We start from the raw sequence: 21279 nt of genomic DNA, 5'->3' as shown, positions 1-21279 counted from the left end.
ATGCAAAATTTCTGTTGTGCAGAAAATAGGTTAGAAGGGAGAAGAGGGGCGCCTGGGTGGCCCAGTCAGTTGAGCATCCCACTGTTGATTTCCGCTCAGGTCGTGATCTCAGGGTCGTGAGATCGAGCCCCGAATCCGGCTCCGTGCTAAGCTAAGCATGCTAAGCATGGAGCCTGCTTGAGATTCTCTCTCTCCCTCTTCCCCTGCCAACTCCCCGCTCTCTGTCTTTCTAAAAGAAATCTTTAAAATCTTTAAAAGAAAGAACTGAGGGGACTTGGTGGCCCTAATTCCTAATTCTTCCAATAGCACCTCAGACCCAGTCAGACAGCAGGGTTGGTTTTATGACGCCCTTGTTCCAAATGGGATGCCGCAGCGGTAACAACCGTAACACCATCGGGACAGTACGAACAGCAACGGCTAATGTTAGCATAGCCCTTACTGCGAGGCAGCCTCTGTCCTACACATTTTACATATCTCCGCTCATTTAATCTCCCCAAACATCCTGGAGGGAGGTGTGATCGAGATTATTCTCATTTTACTCATGAAATAACTGAGACAAAGAGTCAGAGGCAAGGACTTGCCGGATGTCACATAACATCCCCACCACGTCCAATAGGAACTTGCCCCCGCAGTCAATCCCTGGTGCCCCCTTCAACAGCATCCCACACTGGTCCCCATCCGGTCCTGGGGCCGTCTGCTGACTCACCCAAACAGAGCCCGTTCTTCCCCCGGGCCTCCCACACACAGTTTGTGGCTTTCTCTTCTTCCCTCACATAGTGTATGATTCCACTTATCTGAAATGTCCAGAATAAGCAAATCCACAGTCAGAAGGCAGGCTTTGGGCCGTGTAGGGCTGCCCGCCTCAGCTGGCCCGCGGAAAGTGTCCATTGGGGGCGCCTGGGTGGCTCAGTGGGTTAAGCCTCTGCCTTCGGCTCAGGTCATGGTCTCAGGGTCTTGGGATAGAGCCCTGCATTGGGCTCTCTGCTCAGCAGGGAGCCTGCTTCCCCTTTTCTCTCTGCCTACTTGTCATCACTCTCTCTGTCAAATAAATAAATAATGCCTTTAAAAAAGAAAGAAAAAGAGAGAGAGAGAGAGAGAGCGTGCCCACGGCTGTGAGCTCCCTGACTAGATAAAGCCCTTTGCCCTTTTCCTTCCAACCCTCCTCTGGAGCCAAGTTCATCTCCCAGGAACAAGTTCTGGGAGGAGGAACCCTTTCTACAAGGTGCTCTGAGCTTCCAGAAGAAAATCACCGTTTTGCCACGGGCAAAACAACAGGGAAGGTAGAAGGTAGAAACGCCCCAAAAGTCGGCCAGAGGATGAATGGACACGCAGAACGCGGTGCATCCGTACATTGGGAGATTATTAGGCTATGAAGAGGAATTATTCGGGCCACAACACGGATAAACCTTAAAAACATTATGCTGAGTGAAAGAAGCCGGGCACAAAAGGCCACACAGTATATGAAGTGTTCAGAACACACACATCTATGGACCCAGAAAGCAGACGGGTGGCTGCCAGGGGCCGGGGACAGGAGGGAACGGAGAGCTACTGCTAATGAGAACAAGGTTTTGGGGGAAGGTTGGTGAAAATATTCTGAAATTAGAGAGCGTTTAAGGCTACAGATCCCTGTAAACACACTAAGAACCACTGGATTGTACACATCAAAAAAGGTGAACATTATTGCATGTGATTCATATATAAATACACATTAAAAATGAGTCCCTCTGTCCCTTTGTTCTCTCTCTAAAATAAATAAGTCTTCTTTTTAAAAAAATTTTATTTGTTTATTTGACAGACGGAGAGACAGCCAGAGCAGGAACACAAGCAGGCGGAGTGGGAAAGGAAAAGCAAGCTTCCTGCCGAGCAGGGAGCCCGATGTGGGGCTCGATCCCAGGACCCTGGGACCATGGCCCGAGCTAAAGGCAGACACTAAATGACTGAACCACCCAGGTGCCCTAAAATAAATATATCTTAAAAAAAGAGAAAGAAAGAAAGAAATGTCAGGGGAAAGAAAAAAAACAAGAGATGAAGAATTAACAGAGAGTAAGGGAGGGGCACCCAGGTGGCTCCGTTGGTTAAGCCTCTGCCTTAGGCTCAGGTCATGATCTTGGGGTCCTGGGATCCAGACCGGCATTGGGTTCCCTGCTCAGCGGGGAGCCTGCTTCTCCCTCTGCCTCTCCCCTACTGATTCTCTCTCTCTCTCTAACAAATAAATAAAATCTTAAAAAAGGGTGGGGGGCGCCTGGGTGGCTCAGTGGGTTAAAGCCTCTGCCTTCAGCTCAGGTCATGATCTCAGGGTCCTGGGATCGAGCCCCGCATCGGGCTCTCTGCTCAGCAGGGAGTTGCTTCCCCCGTCTCTCTCTGTCTGTCTCTCTGCCTACCTGTGATCTCTCTCTGTCAAATAAATAAATAAAATCTTAAAAAAAAATTTAAAAAAAAGAGCGGGAATGGGGAGTGGGAGGTCGGGGTACCAGGTGGTGGGTATTACGGAGGGCACATACTGCATGGAGCACTGGGTGTGGTACAGAAACAATGAATTCTGTTACGCTGAAAAGAAATTAATAATAAAAAAAAAGAGCAGGAATAAGAGACATATCGACTAATTGCAATATGTGGATACTATTTGGATCTTGAGTTAAACAAAAACTGTAAAGAAATAAAAGGGACGAGACAATTGACATTTTGAACACTGGATATTTGATCTGAAGAAATTACTAGTTTTCTCAGGGGTGATGCTCGTCTGGGGTACCTGGTTTTGGTATGTTTCCGAAATACACATGAAAATATTTACACTTGAAAAAATACAGGGTGTGGGACTCTTTTTCCAACTGAGTTGTGCAAACACACCTGGTTTCTGGGACACACTAATTTCTTGATGCTCCTCTCCCTTTTCAATCCCGTCTTGCTCTATCTGAAATTAGTTTATTTGGGGTTTTACTTGTCTCCTGTCTCTTGCACATAGCCACACCCCCCAGGGTTAACCTAGTACTTGGCATATATTAAGAGCTAAATGCTTATTGAATGAATGAATGTCGATACGGGTCTTACCACTGCTCTGGTCCTGAGTCCTGGTCCACATATCCAGTTGTCAACTAGACAACGACGTCTACACCCAGCCTGGATATCTCCTCCGGTTATCTTCAACGATGATGGTAATGATGACAGAACCTAACTGTTCTACGGCACAGGCTGAAGCCAGCACACATGCTGATTCATTTAATAATAACAATTACTCTCTGTGATCCCACTTAGCGGAATGGGAAGCGGAGGCCCGGAAAGGTCATGTGGCTTGCCCAAGGTCACACACCTGGTCAGTGACTGCACCAGGGTTAGAGCACAGAGAGGCTTTGAAAGTTTACCCACCAGGTTTGACTGCCTCTACTTACATAAGACTAGCCATTCCTGGGGTGCCTGAGGGGCTCAGTTGGTTAGGCAACTGCCTTCGCCTCAGGTCCTGGGATTCCAGGATCATGTCCCACATCAGGCTCCCTGCTCAGTGGGGAGTCGGCTTCTCCCTCTGACACTCCCCCTCTCATGCTCTCTCTCTCAAATAACTAAAATCTTAAAAAAAAAAAAAAAGACGAGCCATTCCCCTAAGCACCCGACTCATCATTTGGGGTCACCTCGCTTCTGCCTTCCCCACTCGTCCCCTCCCTTTCCTGCCCTGGTCTTAAGGTCAGGCTGCAGGATGGTTCTCCAGTTCCTAGGTCCTTGTCCCTCTCAGCCAACTATGCTAAGTATATCTTTGCTGCCTTGAGGGCAAATCTTCCCCAGTCTGGGCATTCATTATTTAGTCCTTTGTTCAAGGTGGGCACCCACCGGGTTCAGCTCCGTCCCTCCCCGCTGAGGGAACTTAAGCAAGTTACTTAACCTCCTGCTGTGGGTAGAATGGTGCCACACTGCCGCAAAAGATACATCCCTGTCCCAGTCCCAGAACTGGAGACCTCATTTGGAAAAAAGTCTTTGCGATGTAATTAAGTTGAAGGTTTTAAGATGAGATCATCCCGAATTGTGCAGATGGGCTTAGATCCAATGACAGGTGGTTCTTACACGAGACAGAAGAGAAGACAGACACACATGGAGAGGGTCAGCTGAAGACGGAGGCAGAGCCTGGAGTGATGTGGCCACAAACTAAGGATGCCCTAGGCTGGACGAGACAAGGCAGAATCCTCCCAAGAGTCTTCAGAACAAGCCCAGTCCTGCCGAACACCTTGATTCTAGACGTCTGGTCTCCTGAACTGTCAGAGAATAAGTTCCTATTGTTTTAAGTCACTGAGTTTGAGGCCACTTGGTATATTAGCTACAGGAAGGGAATGCTCCTATTTCTCCCTGCCCTTGACTTAGGACAGGGATAAGCACATGTCCACCTCACTGGGTTGCTGGGCATGGATCTGATCTCTGGTTTTAGTACTTACCAGCTACTCTGTGACTCAGTGTCCACATTTGTAAAATTGGGATAATGATACTTCTTAGGATGTGGTGACACAGCTGTTATCAAACCTTCTGGTCTCAGAGACCCTTTTCCAAGGGCACTCTCAAATCCCACTGAAGACTCTATAAAGAGATTCGATCAAGTGGGTTCTATCTATGACTATCTACTGTAAGCAGAAATCTAAACCGATATTTTTAAAAATATTAATTCAAAAGCAGATACATTTTAACATGCATTTTTTAAAAAAGATTTTATTTATTTGACAGACAGAGATCACAAGCAGGGAGAGAGACAGGCAGACAGAGAGGGGGGAAGCAGGCTCCCCACTGAGTGTAGAGTCCAACATGGGGCTGTATCCCAGGAACCTGAGACCATGACCAGAGCCCAAGGCAGAGGCTTTAACCCACTGAGCCATCCAGGCACCCCAACATATATATTTTTAATAAAAGTAACTGCTCCCCAACAAACAAAACACTGAGGACAGTGGCATTTCACATCTCTGCAAATCCCCTTAATGTCTAGCTGGTTGGAAGACAGCAGGATTCTCACAACTGCTTCTGATGTTCAGTCTTATTGTGAGATGCCGTTCCGTGTTAAATATGCCAGGTGCATCTTGCCTCATATTAATACAAAGCTGGCACAAGGGACAACCTCACAGAGACCCTTTGGGTATTAGGGACCCCCAGTGGTCATTAGGCCATACTCTGAAGACGGATGGAGTACAGATTAAATGAGGCAATTTTTTTTTTTTTTTTGCAAAGCTCTTAGAATTAAATATGAAATAGCTGTGCAGTCCATTTTCAACTTATTTTTTTTTTAAAGTCCATATCTGCTAGGCTGGTGGGAGCTTTGCGGCTATAAGGGCGTTAAAGTTTTTTTTATGCCTTCCAGGAGCTCGTCTCACGGGGGAGGCGCCTGTGTAACCCACACGGTTAAAACTCAGCATGTGAGCGGTTCTATGGGAGGAGGCGTTCGGCTGTGGGAATGCAGAGGAGGGTCCCTAAGCCCTGCGTGGAGGATGGGAAGGGGGGGAGGGCTTGGTGGGTTCTGGAAAGACTCTGCTGGGGCCGGGGTGTCTCATGGACTAGGGGATTTAGCCAGGTCAAAAGGACAGGGGGCTTGGACCAAAAAAAAACTCGCGGTGCCGAGCTCCAAACCCCGGCCTCACCTCCTCTGTGAAGCGGTGTTTATGTCACAAGGAACTGCTAAAGGACGTGGCTCTGCGGGCGGGGCAGTGCGGCGGCTTCGGGGCAGGGGACCCCTCCACCCTTTCTTGTGCCCCTCTCGGGCGCCTGTACTGGAGCGCAGGGCCCGGCGCCACCAGGTCCGCCTGGGACCGGGTCTGCGGTGGGGGAGGGAGCGGGGAGGGGGTCCTCGCGCTCTCCCCAGCACGGGCCCCATCCCCGAGTCCACCTCGCGACCCTCCATTCCTCTCCAACGCAGAAGGCGCTCCTCGGCTCCGCGAAGCGTCCAGAGACCGGCGTCCCCCCACCCCGCCTCCACGGCTTCCACGGCCTCCGCCCCCTCTCCTCCCGGCTAGTCTCGACCCCTCCCCGGCGGGAGGGAGAGGAGGAGCCAGGACCGGGCCGGAGGAGGGGGCGGCGCGCCCGGACGCGCGGGGGGCGGCGAGGAGGAAGGTCCCGCGGGCGGAGCGGCGGTCGGGGTGGTGGGGGTCCGGGTGCTGCCTGGCCGGCGGGTCGCGGTGCGGGGCCCGCGGGGACCCGGGCGCCCTCGGGCGGCGGAAGCCGGGCGCGCCCCTCGCCAGGCCGGGATCGGGGCGGGGCGCGCGGCATCCCCGCGGGGGGAGCCGGTCACCCGGTCTCGCCGCCGTCACCAAAGTTTCCCGGAGGAGCCGCGGCCGCCCTTCCTTCCCCGGCCCCGGGCTTGGGGGCGACCCTCGGGCGAGAACTGTTTCCGAGGGCGACCGGGCCCCCTCTCCAGCTAGATCCCGCGCCTCCATTGCGCCCAACTCGGATTCCCAACTTGGGAGGCGCCGCGGGCCTGCGCACGCGCGCCTTCCTCGCCGCCGCCGCCGCCGCCGCCGCCGCCGCCTCCTCCTCCTCCCGCCGGGGAGCAGGCTCCGGGCCGAGCCGCGCGCCGAGACTCGCCCCCCGCGCGCCGCCCTCCGGCTCGCGGTCCGCCGCCCCCGCCCATGCGGACGCCGGCCGGCCGCCCGGTGCGCCCTCGCCCGAGGGCCAGCTGAGCGCGGACCGCCGGCGGCGGCGCGAGGTGGGCCCGGCCCGGCGCTGCCCTCGACAGCGGCAAGTTTGGGAGTTGCACTAGTTTGCGGGGTGGGGGAGAGGCCGGCCGGGGGGCCATGGAGGAGGACCGGGGGTCGTCGCTGGCGGCCGAGTCGGCGCTGGAGAAGAACGTGGCGGAGCTGACCGTCATGGACGTGTACGACATCGCGTCGCTCGTGGGCCACGAGTTCGAGCGGGTCATCGACCAGCACGGCTGCGAGGCCATCGCGCGCCTCATGCCCAAGGTCGTGCGTGTCCTGGAGATCCTGGAGGTGCTGGTCAGCCGCCACCACGTCGCGCCCGAGCTGGACGAGCTGCGCCTGGAGCTGGACCGTCTGCGCCTGGAGAGGATGGACCGCATCGAGAAGGAGCGCAAGCACCAGAAGGTGGGCAGCGAGCGGCCCCAGGCTGCCCATCCGGGGAATGGGGCCGCTGGGACCTTGGGGGCCTTCAGCATCGGGCAGCTGTAGGTGCACATGTATGTGTATGGAGGAACTAGGTGGGAAGGGAACCGAAAGGATGAAAGACAGAGGGAGGGAGGCCCCTGGCCCTCTTCCGTCCATCCCGCACCACCTGGCATATACCGTTAGGGAGATTAAGGGTAGTTCTTTGGAGTCAGACCTGAGTTCCAGGCCCACGTGATAGCTGTGTGACCTTGGTGAAGTTACTCAACCTCTCTGTGCTTTATTTCCTCCCATATCAAATAGTGATAGTAGTAAGACCCACCTTATCAGAATTCTCAGAATTAAGTGTGATATATCTGAAGTGCTTAGATACTGTTAGTTTCTAGCAATGAAATAAGCCCTCTGCCCTTTAGTGTTACCCCAGAAGATGTGCTTCAATCCCCATTCTTCTTACCCCAAAACCCCCGGGGCAAAGAGGATGTGACCTCCAGCCACGGAGCTCATTGACAACCCCCCCCCCCCCCAAGTCTCTAGGTTTCTATTTACAAATTGTTTCCCAGGGCTTCTAGTCTATTAGCCTGAGGTGCTTTCCCCTCCTTGCTTTTATCTTTAATCTTCACAGAACTCTGTGAGGCAGGAACTATCCTCATTTTATAGAGGAAGAAAATTGGGGGAGGGAGGGGGGAATTTGTCCCACTTTAGTGCTGAGAGAATCCCAGCCCCAGTGGAGGTAACTCTAGTGCTTCTCCCCTGATTGGAGGGATAGACTTGGTTCTGGGCAAAGCCTCCACCCTGTGAACAAGAATCCCTCTGAGCACGTGAATCAGGACCTCTCGACTGGGCTGGGAGTCTAGACAAGGTGCCTGGGGAAAAGGAAGTGGGAGATGTGTGGTTTCCTGCCAGCTTCAGCGCAAGGAAGGTTCTGTCAGACTGTTTGGGCAGAGAATAGGAGGAAACGCCTTTCCTTGGAGGAATCAAGGTGCCTGAGTGGGCCCTGGCTTGCTGTGTGGCCTCAGGAAATACACTTGGCCTCTCTGAACCTCCCTGGCAGGCCAAAAGCTATTGTGTTTCAAGGAAAATAGCCCCAGTGGTGGCTATGTGTTAACCTGGGGGCAGAGCTGTGAGTGGTTACGAGCACTGGTGTTTGCAGGGTTTGAGAGTGTTTGTCCTTTCAGGTCCCCATGCCCTGAGGTCAGGAAGGAAACTCAAGCTCCTTAGTGTTGAGCAACCTTTCCAAGATCACACTGAAAGCTTGAAAATGCCCCAGCCCTGTAATTAATGTCAGCTTCCCCAGAGAGGGGACTTTGGAGCTAGTCGGCCTGGTTTCAGACCCTGCCGCGTTTGATCTTAGGGAAGTCACCTTGCTTTTCTGTGCCTCAGTTTCCTCACCTGTAAAATGGGGATGGTAATAGCACGCGTCTGCGGGGGTTGTGGTGCAAAGGGCTGGTTAACTCTTAAGAGAGTTCGGGGAAGGGATCTTTGAAATCCTCTTATTAACCGGGTGGCTGCCTCTTATTAACCGGGACCAAGGAACTTAGCCCACGTCACTCAGAAGTCCCAGCACCTGTGTCCCCACCGTCGGCATTTGAGTTCTGCAGCAACTGGGCTGGGAGACACCCCTGTAGCCATCAGAGGCCACTAGGCCTGGAGTCCGATGGAATTCCCAACCAGCTGCACTTGTCACTCCTGGAACACGATCAGCCAGGAAGTAAACCCCAGCGTGTTCTGAGCTGGGCTTGTTTGTAAACACGGAGGATGATCTGAAATCAGAGGACAAAACCCTTTTCTCGTCCCAGCTCTGGTTCCCTTTTCTCTGTATTCTTAGGATCAAGAGAGACTCATCTGATTTTTTTTTTCCTTGTAGTCTCAAAGGCTTTTCACAGTGTTATTTCCACAAAAATCTGAGCATGTCCTTGGTCTTATCAGTTTGTCTGTTCATACCTCCTTACTTTCTCTGCCCCCCCACTCTCTCTCAGCACACGTGGCTCTGATAAAGCATTCACCCTGTCTTCCACCATCCCCTCCCCCGAGGACACCCCTAGACTCAGTTAGTTCTGCTCATCACACAGACTCAGGCCACAGTCTTTTATTTTTTCCCCCAAGATTTTATTTATTACAGAGAGAGAGCGCGCGTGCATGCAAGCAGGGGGAACAGCAGGCAGAGGGAGAAGCAGGCTCCCCACTGAGCAGGGAGCCTGATGCGGGGCTCAATCCCAGGACTGTGAGATCATGACCTGAGCCAAAGGCAGATGCTTAACCTACTGAGCCACCCAGACATCCCTCAGGGCACAGTCTTAACGTGTTCTATCTGGTTACCCAGTCTGCAATCCTGTTGACGGTCCAGGGCATGCAAGGTGCCCTCCTGGGTTACTCAGTCTGCAACCCTGTTGATCGCCCAGGGCATGCAAGGTGCCCTCCTGGGTGGGGAGGACAGAGACGAGGGAAGTTGGATCCTCATCTCAGGCAGTGGGTGGGTAACTGGGAAGACAGGAAAAATACAAATAGGCTTAGAACTGTAGGTACAGTTGTCTATAATGTCTATAACATAACAGTATATGTTGTTCCCTTATTCATGCAACATATGTATTTCTTGAGCACTTATTATGGACCAGGCACTATTCTGGGCACTGGGGAGACAGCGGGGACCACAACAGATGGGGTTTTTGCCCTCATAGGCCTGACTTCCTAGTGCAGTGCTGTCTTGTAGAAAAATTATGTGGCTTGTCCCATTAATGAAAAGATACAGGAGAGGTTAATTTTAATAACATATCAAACCCCGTTGATACAAACTATTACTTCCAACCGTAATCAACATAAAAAATTATTTCTCCTGAAGATATGATTGAAATGTAACATTATATTAGTTTTAAGCATATAGCATCAAGATTTGATATTTGTGTATATTGTGAAGGGATCATCACTGTAAACTTAGTTACCATCCATCATCTCACATAATTACCCAAAAAATTATTAAAGAGGTATTTTGCATTTTTTTTTCCTGTGTCTTTGAAATCTGGTGCCTATTAAACCCTTACTGCACGTGCCCGTTCAGCCTGGCCACGTCTCAAGTGCTCCACAACCACATGTGGTTTGTGGCCACTCTGTTGGATGGTGCAATTCTAGTGTGAGGAAATAGATGTTTTTTTTTTTTAAGTTTCAACTTAAGATAAGGGATATGAAAAAAATAAAATAGGGAGCTATGAAAGAGACTGGCCAGGATGGGGGTCTAATAGATGGGTAGTCAGGAAGGCTTCCCTGAGGAGGTGACATCTGAGCTGAGATCTGCATCAAGTGTGGGTACCCTCCACAGAGAGAGCTGGGAGTGGGGCATTCTAGGCAGATGCCTCTGCAAGTGCAAAGGCCCTGAGGCAGGAATGGGGGTGTTCAAAGACTGGGTGGCTCAGTCCGTTAAGCGTCTGCCTTCTGCTCAGGTCATGATCTCAGGGTCCTGGGATCGGGTCCTGCATCATGTTCCCTGTTCAGCAAGGAGCCTGCTTCTCCTTCAGCCGCTCCCCCTGCTTGTGCTCACTTGCTCTCTCTCTCTCTGTCTGTCAAAAAAACAAAACAAAACAAACAAAAAACCCCACGAAGGCCCACAACAGAGTGAGGAAGGAATAGAGGTGGGAGGGGAGGTCAGGAGGATTCGGGGTCTGATTATACTGGAGCCTGTAGGCCAGCGTACGGAATTTGAAGACAGCAAAGGAAGTAATCAATCAGGGGTGACTTCCTGGAGGAGACTTTAGCTGGTAAGGAGGCTAGATTAAATTCACTGTGGTCAGCTTAAGGCAAGAACTATACTCCTTCCCGCACCCTTTTAGAGAAGGGAGGGGAAAAAACATCCCTGCTGGTTAAAGTCTGTATTCATCTCCTATTATGACCCTAACAAGTTACCGTAACGTACTGGCTAGAAGTAATACACATTTATTATGATAATACAGTGTTGGATATATATGGTTCATGTCAGTATGGATAATACTGCACACAATTCTGGAGGTCAAAAAACCACACGTGGGTTTCTCTGGGTTAAAATCAAGAGGTCAGGAAATTCATTCCTTCTGGCAGCTCTAGGGGAAAATCTACTTCCTTGCCTTTTCCCGCTTCCGGAGGCCACCTGCACGCCTTGGGTTTGGGGCCCTTCCTCCATCCTCACGGCCCGCCGGCTACTGTCTTCAAATCTCTGTCCCCCCATCGACTCGCGCTCTGACTCCCATGCCTCCCTCTTTCACAGAGGAGGACCCTTGTGATTACACGGGCCCACCGGGGTAACCGCGGAGACACTCCCCATCTCGGGGAGTGGGCTATGCTGTCAGTCACACTTGACCATTGCCGCCTGGGTTCCTCCGTGCTCAGCCTGGGCCGGGTGGGAGCAGAAAGGAAGGCATGGGAGCGCCTGCCTCTGCTTGCGGCCCACACCTGTGCACGGGAGGGCCACGTGCCGCTCCATCATTCCGCCCTCTGGCCCCGACCTTGACCTCTCCTGGCGACCTTGAACCAACTGGGCGAATACCGTAATTACCCCCTCATTTCCCGCTGCTGCGGCAGGCTTCCTGACAGAGGAGATGGGGATTTGGGAATGTATTTAAAAGATGAACGGAGGCCCTGTTTATCCGGCCACCTGGGCCGGCTTGTGACAGGCTGTAGGAGGAACAGAAGCCAGCAAACACATCTTTAGCATTTTCTGGGGGCTGGGCACTGTGCCAGATATTGACATAAGCCTCGTGACAGCCCTCGGAGGTAGAGAGCACACTATTTTCCCCATTGCCAAGGCACCCAAAGATGGAATAACCCCGGGATCGGCTGGTAAGTGGCAGAGACAGGATTCAAACTTGGGTCTCGACAGGCTCCATTCGACCTTTTGCCTTTTCAACCAGCATTCTGTCCCCGCCACAGCGATTGTGCTATGTTTAGTTTCTGGTTTTACAAAAGATCTTTTATTTATTTATTTATTTATTTATTTATTTTTTTGGTAGCAGCTTTATTGACTATAATTCACATTCTGTGTAGTTCACCCATTTAAAGTGTCTAATTCGGTGGGTTTTGGTCTATTCAAACAGAGTTGGGTAACTTCCACCAAAATCGTTTTTAGGCTTTTTTAAAGATTTTATTTGTTTATTAGAGAGAGAGAGAGAGAGAGAGAAAGAAAGAACACAGGCAGGGGGAGCAGGGAGCCCAACACGGGACTCGATCCCAGGACCTTGGGATGGTGACCTAAACCAAAGGCAGACGTTTAACCAACTGAGCCACCCAGGCACCCCCGGAATCAATTTTAGACATTGTCATTACTTTGGAAAGAAAACCCATCCCCAGGGAGCAGTCACTCCTCATTCCCGCACCAACCCACCAGCCCTAGACAAGCGCCCGTCTGCTTTCTGTCCGTGGATGTACCTGTTCCGGGCACTTCCCATCAGTGGAGTCCCACACTGTGAGGCCTCACTGCACCACATAGCGCCTTGTTCTCAAGGTTGATCACACTGTCCATCGGGTGGTGGACATCTGGTTTCTCCGTGTCAGCGGTTGTGAGTCAGGCTGCTGGGAATGTTCACATACAGGTGTTTGTGGGGACGTGGGTTTTCGTGTCTCTGGGGCAGCTCCTTGGATTGGAATTTCCAGTCACGTGGAAAAGGTTTAACTTATTAAGGGGGCTGCTGGGCTCTTTCCCATGGCGGCTGTACCATTTTATACCCTGACCCGCCAGGCCGGAGGCTTCCAACTTTTTCATGTCCTTGTCAACGCTTCCGTCTGTTTCTTTGATCGTAGCCATCCGCAGAATGATTTCGATGGACTGACCTTAGTTACCCACATAGTCCTGTGCATCTCTATATTGTGGCTCGCCGGCTAAGGGAAACTGAGGCTCAGAGTTGCTAAGTGCATTGGTTGCCCAAGGCCCCTTGAAGAGATGCCAGCATCAGACATACAAGGAGCCCTGAGCCAGGTGGCATCCCCGGGGTCTTCACAGCCCCTTTCTCCCTTGGAGACAAGCGGGTGCCGACTCCAGTCTATGCACAGATCAGGGCTGTGACCTCTCCAGGGAGGTTGGGAATGTCAGGGGCCCCGTGGTCCAGGGCTGCTCATCCACGTACTCTCTCTGTCTGGTTAAGAGGCACGGTTATGGCTCTTGAGACAGTTCTAACCTGGCCGCGTCCTAAAACACAAGTGCAGGCCTTGCCCGGAGGAGGGGGCCCCTTCTGTTTCTTGCAGAGTTGCTGCATGGACCTGTGGTGGCCTTGTTCTCAGTGTGCCCGCCCTCGGGGGGACAGGAAGGCCCCCGAAGCCCTGGCAGGCCGCTCCCAAGTGTCGGGGAGGGTGTGCGGGGGTGAGGCCGCTGCCCTGGGTGGGCTGTGACCCCCACACCGGCCCGTCGCCTTCGCAGGAGCTGGAGCTGGTGGAGGACGTGTGGCGGGGGGAGGCGCAGGACCTCCTTTCTCAGATCGCCCAGCTGCAGGAGGAGAACAAGCAGCTCATGACCAACCTCTCGCACAAAGATGCCAACTTCTCCGAGGAGGAATTCCAGAAGCACGAAGGTAAGGGGAAGGGCCGGCCCGGGAGGTCAGGGAAAAGGCTGCTCCTGCTGTGATCGTGGGCATGGGGCCGGGGGGTGTTGGGGGCACACAGTGGACAAGACAGAACCCTCGCCCTCGTGAAGCTTGGGTTCTAGCACAGAGCAGCTGGATGACAGATAAGTAACAAATAGATGGCATGATTCCCAATGGTGACCAGTGCTCTGGAAGCACCCAGACTAGGGGAGATGAGGGAGGTGACTTGGTGGGGAGGGCCTCTTTAGATGCAGTGATCAAGGAAGGCCTCTCTAACTAGGTGCTGTTTGACCCCTAATGAAGTGACGGAGTGAGCCATGCACATAGCTTGGGAAAGAAGCAAGTGCAAAGGCCCTGGGGCATGAGTTTTATAGAAAGCCAGGAAGGCCAGTGTAGCAGGAAAAGATGATCGAGGCCAAAGGTGGTTAAAGATGAGGTCAGAAGGGTCAGCAGGGGTCAGGTCACATACCCCTTAGAGACCAATGTTTAGATTTTATCCTAAGTGTGCTGGGAAGAGATCGGACTCCTGCCAGAGGCACGCGTTGAACAATGTCATTCATCCTGCAAACGGATCTAGAACATTCACTGCATGCCCTCTGCTGGGTTTTCGGCCAGCAAAGGTAGACATGGGATTTGCGTGCATCAGCCCTGTTGTCCCCCACAGCCTCCTGCCCCGTCAGAAGCGGCCCGTTGTCCCGGGAATCTCAGACCTCTCTCTTGTCTTTGAAGAAACTCCCTGGGTCACCACACAGGCCCCCTCCTCCCACTTGATGGGGTGAGAGATGGGCTTACGTGGACGCTGAAGTTCAGAACCGTACTTACACCTCTGTGAGACTAAAGTAGCACACGGATAAGGACTGTAGGGCCCAAGAAGAGGAAATTTTGATCCAGGTGCTGGAATTCTGTTTTCCCTGCCTTTCCTTTGTTGGTATGTGGTCTGTGCAATGGATGCAAAAGTCTTAGTGGCTGTAAGCATTGGCTCCAGAGCCGGACTGCCCGGGTGTGCAGCCTAACCCAATACTTAACTCGTAAGTGACCTCGATCAAGTCATGTGGCCTTTGTGCCTAAGTTGCTCCCCAGGTAAAAATGGGAGAAATAACCATATATCACTCATAAGGTTGTGGTAAGGGTTTGTTGAATTAACACCTGCAGATCGCTTAGAATAGTACCTAGTGCCTCAGGCAGCAGGTGGTAGCTATTACTCCCGAGGTTTTGGTTGTCAAGTGCAGCCTCATTGAACAGATGAGAAAGAAGGAGGCTGAGGGAGGCGCAGTGAGGTGTCCAGCGTCACCCAGCAAGCTAGTGGCGAAGTCAGGACTGGCGCTCAGGTCGGCTGACATCAGCCCCCTGAAGGAAGGCTTGGATCAGTCTGGGACCCCTTGATCTGGGGCCACCGTGATAGTCTAGTGCCCAAAAGCTAATGATTACAGACAGGACACTGCTCATTCATTGACCCTTTGTAAAGTCATTCATTGTGGATGTGCCTGCTCTCTGCCTGGCATTCGAACTGCCAGCTTGGAGGCCGAGAGGCACAGGCTAAGACCTGAATCTCCCTTCCAGAATGGCAGAAGAACTTGGCTAAGGGAAAACTATTTTTCTTTTTCTTTTTCTTTTTCTTTTCTTTTTAAAGATTTTATTTATTTATTTGACAGGCAGAGATTACAAGTAGGCAGAGAGGCAGGCACAGAGAGAGGAGGAGGAAGCAGGCTCCCTGCTGAGCAGAGAGCCCGATGCGGGGCTCGATCCCAGGACCCTGGGATCATGACCTGAGCTGAAGGCAGCGGCTTAACCCACTGAGCCACCCAGGCGCCCCTCTTTTTTTTTTTTTTTTAAGATTTTATTTATTTATTTGACAGATCACAAGCAGGCAGAGAGGCAGACAGAGAGAGAGAGGGAGGAGGAAGCAGGCTCCCTGCTGAGCAGAGAGCCTGGTGCGGGACTTGATCCCAGGACCCTGAGACCATGATCTGAGCCGAAGGCAGAGGCTTTAACCCAGTGAGCCACCCAGGCGCCCCAGTGAAACTATTTTTCTGATTATAGCACGCCAGTACCAACTGTGTGCAGTGTTTCCCCCACCACACACACCAGCCGATTTTCCAGCTCTCCAGGCACCAATAATTTAATTCAGTTATGACACTTTCTTATTCCGCCAGTTAGGGGACTGGTCCAACAAGACTGCCCTGACTTCAGGTGTCAGTTGCAGGTAACAGGTTCCCAGGATACTCACTTCTGCCTGATTTGGCTACAAAGTCAGAGGTTCCCACCACCCCTCCCCTCTCCCTCCCAGCAACAAGCTCAATACTTTCTGGACTGGCTCGTAAAACTCAGAGAAACGCGATTACTGGCTTATAAAGGATACAGAGGATATTATAAAGAATACAGATGAACGGACAGATGAAGAAAGGTACATAGGGTAAGGTCTCTAGAAGGTTCCAAGGTCAGAGGTTTCTGTCCCAGAGGAGTTGGGGTGCACTGCCTTTTGTGTACATGGATGTATTTCTTCATCCACCTGGAAGCTGTCTGAACCCCAGAGACAGATGGAGGTTCTGTTACGTAGGCACGAATGATTGAATCATTGGCCATTCATCATTAGCTCAACCTCCAGCCCCTTCTCCCTTCCCCAGAGGTAAGGATTTAGGGCTGAAAGTTCTAACCCTCTAATCACGAATCACATGGCTGGTTCCTCTGGCAACCAGATGCCATCCTGAAGCTGTCTAGGGGGAATCACCAAGTTCATTATCATAAACTCAGATACAGTGGAAAGGGGCTTCTTATGACAACAAAAGATGCTCTTCTCACCTCTGTTGGGAAATCACAAGAGTTTTAGGAACTCTGCCAAGAATGGAGGTCAAAGACCAAAATATATGTATTATATATGTTCAATTATGTTATATATAAATATATATATTTCTTATTATATTGCAATATCACAGTAGCATAATGGTGTGCACTCTATGCCTTGAATGAAAGCAAAAAACAAAAAGAACAAATACAACAAAGCAGAAAAGGAGTAGATTATAGGATGGGAGATTTAAATCAGTTATACTGGAGGTCATATTAGATGCAAATGGACTAAATGTTCTAGATAAAGACTGTCAAAAACGATTTTAAAAATTCAACTCTGTGTTGTTTCTAGAGACCTCTCTCTTAAAGTTTGAAAGAAAAAGGCTAAGGAAAGATAGACCGTGCAAATACTAACCAAAAGAAAGCTGATGTGCTTATATGAATGGAAGACAAAACAGACTTTTGGGGCACCTGGGTGGCTCAGTCGGTTAAGAGTCTGCCTTTGGCTCAGGTCAGGATCCCGGGATCCTGGGATGAGACCCGCACTGGACTCTCTGCTCAGCAGGGAGCCTGCTTCTCCCTCTGCCTGCTGTCCCCCTGCTTGTGTGCATGCATTCTCTCTTTCTTTCTCAGAAATAAATAAAATCCTTTTTTTTTTTTTAAGATTTTATTTATTTGATAGAGATGACAAGCAGGCAGAGAGGCAGGCAGAGAGAAAGAGGAGGAAGCAGGCTCCCTGCGGAGCAGAGAGCCCGATGCGGGGCTTGATCCCAGGACCCTGAGATCATGACCCGAGCCGAAGGCAGAGGCTTTAACCCACTGAGCCGCCCACGCATCCCTATTTTTTATTTTCCTAAATCAGACAATTCCACAGTGTTTATGGTGAACAACTTGGTTTCCCTTCCACTCCTGATTGCTGTCCCCAGGCAGTCTGCCTAGAACAGGAGACCCCTTACTCTCTTGCTGCAGATTTTCTGTGCACGTTCAAATGTACATTTTTACACAAATGCAGGAGGAGAATATCCTTTTCTACCTCCTCACAAATGGTAACATATTTTGGACTGTCCAGCTCCTTGGTTGTTGGGTGTTTTGCTGTTTTAAGATACCTTTTTATCGTGGAATAATTTTAGATTTACAGAAAAGTTGCAAAGATAGTTCAGAGAGTTCCCACAATGCCCCTCGCAGTATCTCCTAATAAGGACATCTCATGTTACCACGGTCATGGGTCACAGCTAAGGAACCCCCGTTGGCATGTTACTATTAACCAACTCACAGACTTTATCTGGATTGTACCAGATTTTAGGGGAATGTCCTTTTTTCTGTTCCGGGATCCAGTCCGGGATGCCACATGGGATATAGCACATCTTGATTTTTTCACTTACTGTATCTTGCAGAATTCCCCCATCCATATAGATCTGTTTCTTTCTTTTAGGAACAGTAAGGCAGGGCTCGTGGCTCAGTCGGTTAAGCGTCCCACTCTTGATTTCAGCTTAGGTCATGATCTCAGGGTCCTGAAATCAAGCCGCATCAGGCTCGGTGCTGGGCATGGAGTCGGCTTAGCATCCTCTCTCTCCCTCTCCCTCTGCCCCGCCCCCACTCGTTTGTGCACTTTCTCTAAATAAATTGATTAATTTCTTTTTTTTCAAGTTTCTATTTTTATTTATTTGTTAGAGAGAGAGAGAGAAAACACAAGTAGGCAGAGAGGCAGGCAGAGAGAGGGGGAAGCAGGCTCCCTGCTGAGCAGAGAGCCCAATGCGGGGCTCGATCCCAGGACCCTGAGATCACGACCTGAGCCGAAGGCAGAGGCTCAACCCACTGAGCCACCCAGGCGCCCCGAGGCAGCATACGCTTTAGCTGCCACTGCGCAGTCCCTCCCACTTCCATCCCAACCCCAGCCACAAGCAGCCTCCGATCACCTCTCCGCCTCTGGAGATTGGCTGTTCTGGACATTTTGTGTGCACAGAATTGATCAACGTGGTCTTCTGTGTCTCGTGTTTCACGGAGCACCGTGTCCTCAAGGCCGGTCTGCATTTTGGCAGGTGTCAGGGGCTCATTCCTTTTTGTGGCCGAAGGACTCACCCTTGTGCGGACAGGCCACATGTTTTACTTACCCATTCATCAGTCGCTGGACACTCGGGCTGTTTCCAGCGTTTGGCTATTGTGAATAGTGCTGCGGCGAACATTCCAAGCTTTTGTGCAGATGTGTGTGTTCGGTGCTTTGGGGTGTGGACCTGGGAGTGGGATTGCTGGGTCATGTGGGAACTACGTTGAACTTGTTGAAGAGGCCGCAGCCATTGTTCTGTGTGTGTTGCTTCTGCCGGGCCCCGTGAGGCCTCTGAGGGTGACCGGGGATCCCCCTGCCACCCCCGGCAGCTGCAGAAGCCTCGGGGGCCATCGGCGGTGGCTCTGACTGCCCAGGGCTCCTCCTCTGCTCATGGCTTCCGTGTGTGTGCAGCTCAGTCCGCGTGGGAGAGCTTTGCCTCGGCTCCCAGCTCCCTGCTGGCTTGCCGTGAAGCAGCCCACACGGGCCCCATCTGAGACACATTTAATTGACATCTCACGTGGGTTTGGCTCCCAAAGGGTTAGCCCGGGGAGGCCTGGGCTTTCCAGTCTGCACCAGCCCTCCCCAGCCCTCCCCCAACCCCCCCAGCGGAGAGACCGGGCAGATGCCAGGCATGCCTTTCACGGTTATTTTTATTTTGCACGGGAAACCATGGGAACACAGCAAGGACAAAGCACGTCTTCCACCTGCAGGAGGAACAGACGTTGGGCAGAGGAGTCCCTGAGGGGAGGTGCAGCCCGCAAAGTTAGACTGTATGCCAGGCACCTCCGTGAGCAGTGGGGCAAGACCTGGGGGCCGGCTGCAGATGCAGGGGTGCCGTTGTGAGGTGTGGAGTGAGTGGGCCGGGAGAGCTTGTTCAGGGGAGCCGACCCTACCTGCAGTGGGGTTGAACAGACCGATGCGGGCCACGGGCGCACTGCTACCGCCCGCTCCCTGGAAGTCTCCAGATTAAAAAGCACATCTCTGTCCCTTGTTTTTGGAACTCCGTCTTGTCAGCCGGAGGACAACGAGAAACACTACGGGTCAGTGCCCTCGGAGATGAATTACGGGCATCGAAGCCATGGGACCGGGAACACGGAGGCACAGAGATGCGCTCAAGGGTCTGGAAACAGTGCTCGGGCTCTGGACAAACACCTCTGTCACCGGGAGAGGGGGACGACTGACCCCACAGCCACGTTCTGAAGGGCAGCCTGGAACAGCAGTGTCCCGAAAAAAGGGCAGTGTGTTCTCGGAGACTCGACGGAGCGGCCCTTTGGAGGGAGAATGTGCGGTGGAGTGAGGCGCGTCTGAGTTCAAGTCCCCGCCCTGCCCTTCCCAGCGGGGTCACCTGGAGAAGGGGACCGACCGTTCCCATCCTCTGGTTGCTCACCTGTGACATGGGAACGGCCACTCTGGCCTCCCAGGATTGTGGAGAAAGAAGTAGATCCAGCATCAGCCTCGCAGCTGTCCAGTAAGAGGTGTCCCTGAGGGCAGTGATGCTGATTTTGTGCTCCCCGTTGAAGCGTCTGCGGAAGCCAAGAGTGACCAGTATGCATTTTAGCTCAGTACAAAGCCAGCAGTGCACCCTCACCGGGCCTTTCTCCATAAGCTGCCTGGATGAGGTTCCTCGGGCTGCTGCAACAAAGCGCCCCAGACTGGGGGGCTTAAATCCTCAGAAATGTGCTTGCTCACAGATCTGGAGGCCAGACGTCCAAAACCAAGGTGTCCACAGCCCTGCGCGCCATCCAGAGGCTCTAGGGGAGGGTCCTGCCTTGCCTCGTCCAGCTGCTGGGACAGCCTGGGTTCCCTGGCTTACGGCTGTGTCCCTCCAGCGTCGCCACTGTCACAGTCACACACCATCACGTGGCCGCCTCTGTCCGTTCTGAAGCCCCCTCTCCTTTCTGACATGAGGACACCAGTGTTGGGAGTCAGAACCCACCTTTGGACAGCATGACCCCGTCTTCACTGCAGAGACCCCGCTTGCACACAAGATCACGTCCAGGAGGACATGAGTTCAGGGGGCTGCTGTTCTACGCAGTCCACTTGCTGATAACGTAAGGCTCAGGGCCCACGGGAGGCCTCCAGCCGGTTTGCAGGAGTGCAGGTGCTCTGCAGCCAAAACTGCCCGAGTGTGAGTCACAGGAGCGCCACTAACCAGCGGTGTGGCCGGCGTGAATCTACCAGCCACCGTATACTTCAGGTTGCTTTGGTTCCAAAATGGGGACCACAGGGGTCCCACTCCAGAAGGCATTCTGAGGATAAAAGGAGCTAAGCACAGTTTAGATCAGATTTTTCCAGAAGGGGACTCTGACGTGAGGATTCCTGTGTGGGTGACTTACGAAGGGAGCATCCCCAGAGGAGACCGCTGAGGGGTCGAGGAAGCAGGACAGGGAAGGGGGCAGAAGCATACGGCAGGGGTGGGACAGGCTGAGCGCGTGCAGGACCGTGAGCTCTGGAGTGTGAGTGGCCCCGTTTCCTGCCCTTAGAGCCTGCCAGCCTAGTGGCCCCCAGTGCCTGGTCAGTGGCAGAGCACACTGAGGGGCACGTGGGTGGCTCAGTCGGTTAAGCATCTGCCTTGAGCTCAGGTCATGATCTCAGGGTCCTGGGATCGAGCCCCGCATCGGGCTCTCTGCTGTCACTCCCCGTGCTTGTGAACTCTCTCTCTCTCTCTCTGACATAAATAAACAAAATCTTTTTTTTAAAAAGAAAAAAGGCACATTGAAGAGGGGTGCAGACAGACACGGGGACCTGAGGGCGTCCGCGCACCAGCATTGTCCCCGCCACAAGCTCTCAGCCCCATCACCGCCCCCGGCAGGTGATGGGTAGATGTTAGCTGTCCTCCTCA

General features: G+C 52.4%; 2 protein-coding genes across 5 annotated transcripts in view; both read left to right on the top strand.

Annotated features, from left to right (window-relative positions):
* Positions 1-5431: 5431 nt before the first annotated feature.
* LOC116572451 (collagen alpha-2(I) chain-like) lies at positions 5432-6739 on the top strand. The gene is made up of 2 exons (XM_032311528.1): positions 5432-5756; positions 5876-6739. Exons 1-2 carry the CDS (start codon positions 5451-5453, stop codon positions 6713-6715), a joined length of 1146 nt encoding a protein of 381 aa, XP_032167419.1. The 5' UTR covers positions 5432-5450; the 3' UTR covers positions 6716-6739.
* RILPL1 (Rab interacting lysosomal protein like 1) overlaps positions 6592-21279 on the top strand; it is a 41370-nt gene continuing 26682 nt past the window's right edge. For 2 of the 4 annotated variants that reach the window (XM_032311524.1, XM_032311526.1), the window contains exons 1-2: positions 6596-7058; positions 13447-13597. In XM_032311524.1, the coding sequence (XP_032167415.1) occupies positions 6750-7058; positions 13447-13597 (460 nt within the window). In that variant the 5' untranslated portion in view covers positions 6596-6749. Of the gene's footprint in view, positions 7059-13446; positions 13598-21279 lie in introns of all 4 variants that reach the window. The other 2 variants (XM_032311527.1, XM_032311525.1) reach the window with 2 other exon arrangements.

The sequence above is a fragment of the Mustela erminea genome, chromosome 13 (assembly GCF_009829155.1).
Source record: "Mustela erminea isolate mMusErm1 chromosome 13, mMusErm1.Pri, whole genome shotgun sequence".
Taxonomy (NCBI): Eukaryota; Metazoa; Chordata; class Mammalia; order Carnivora; family Mustelidae; genus Mustela; species Mustela erminea.
This window is presented reverse-complemented; position numbering and strand designations above follow the sequence as displayed.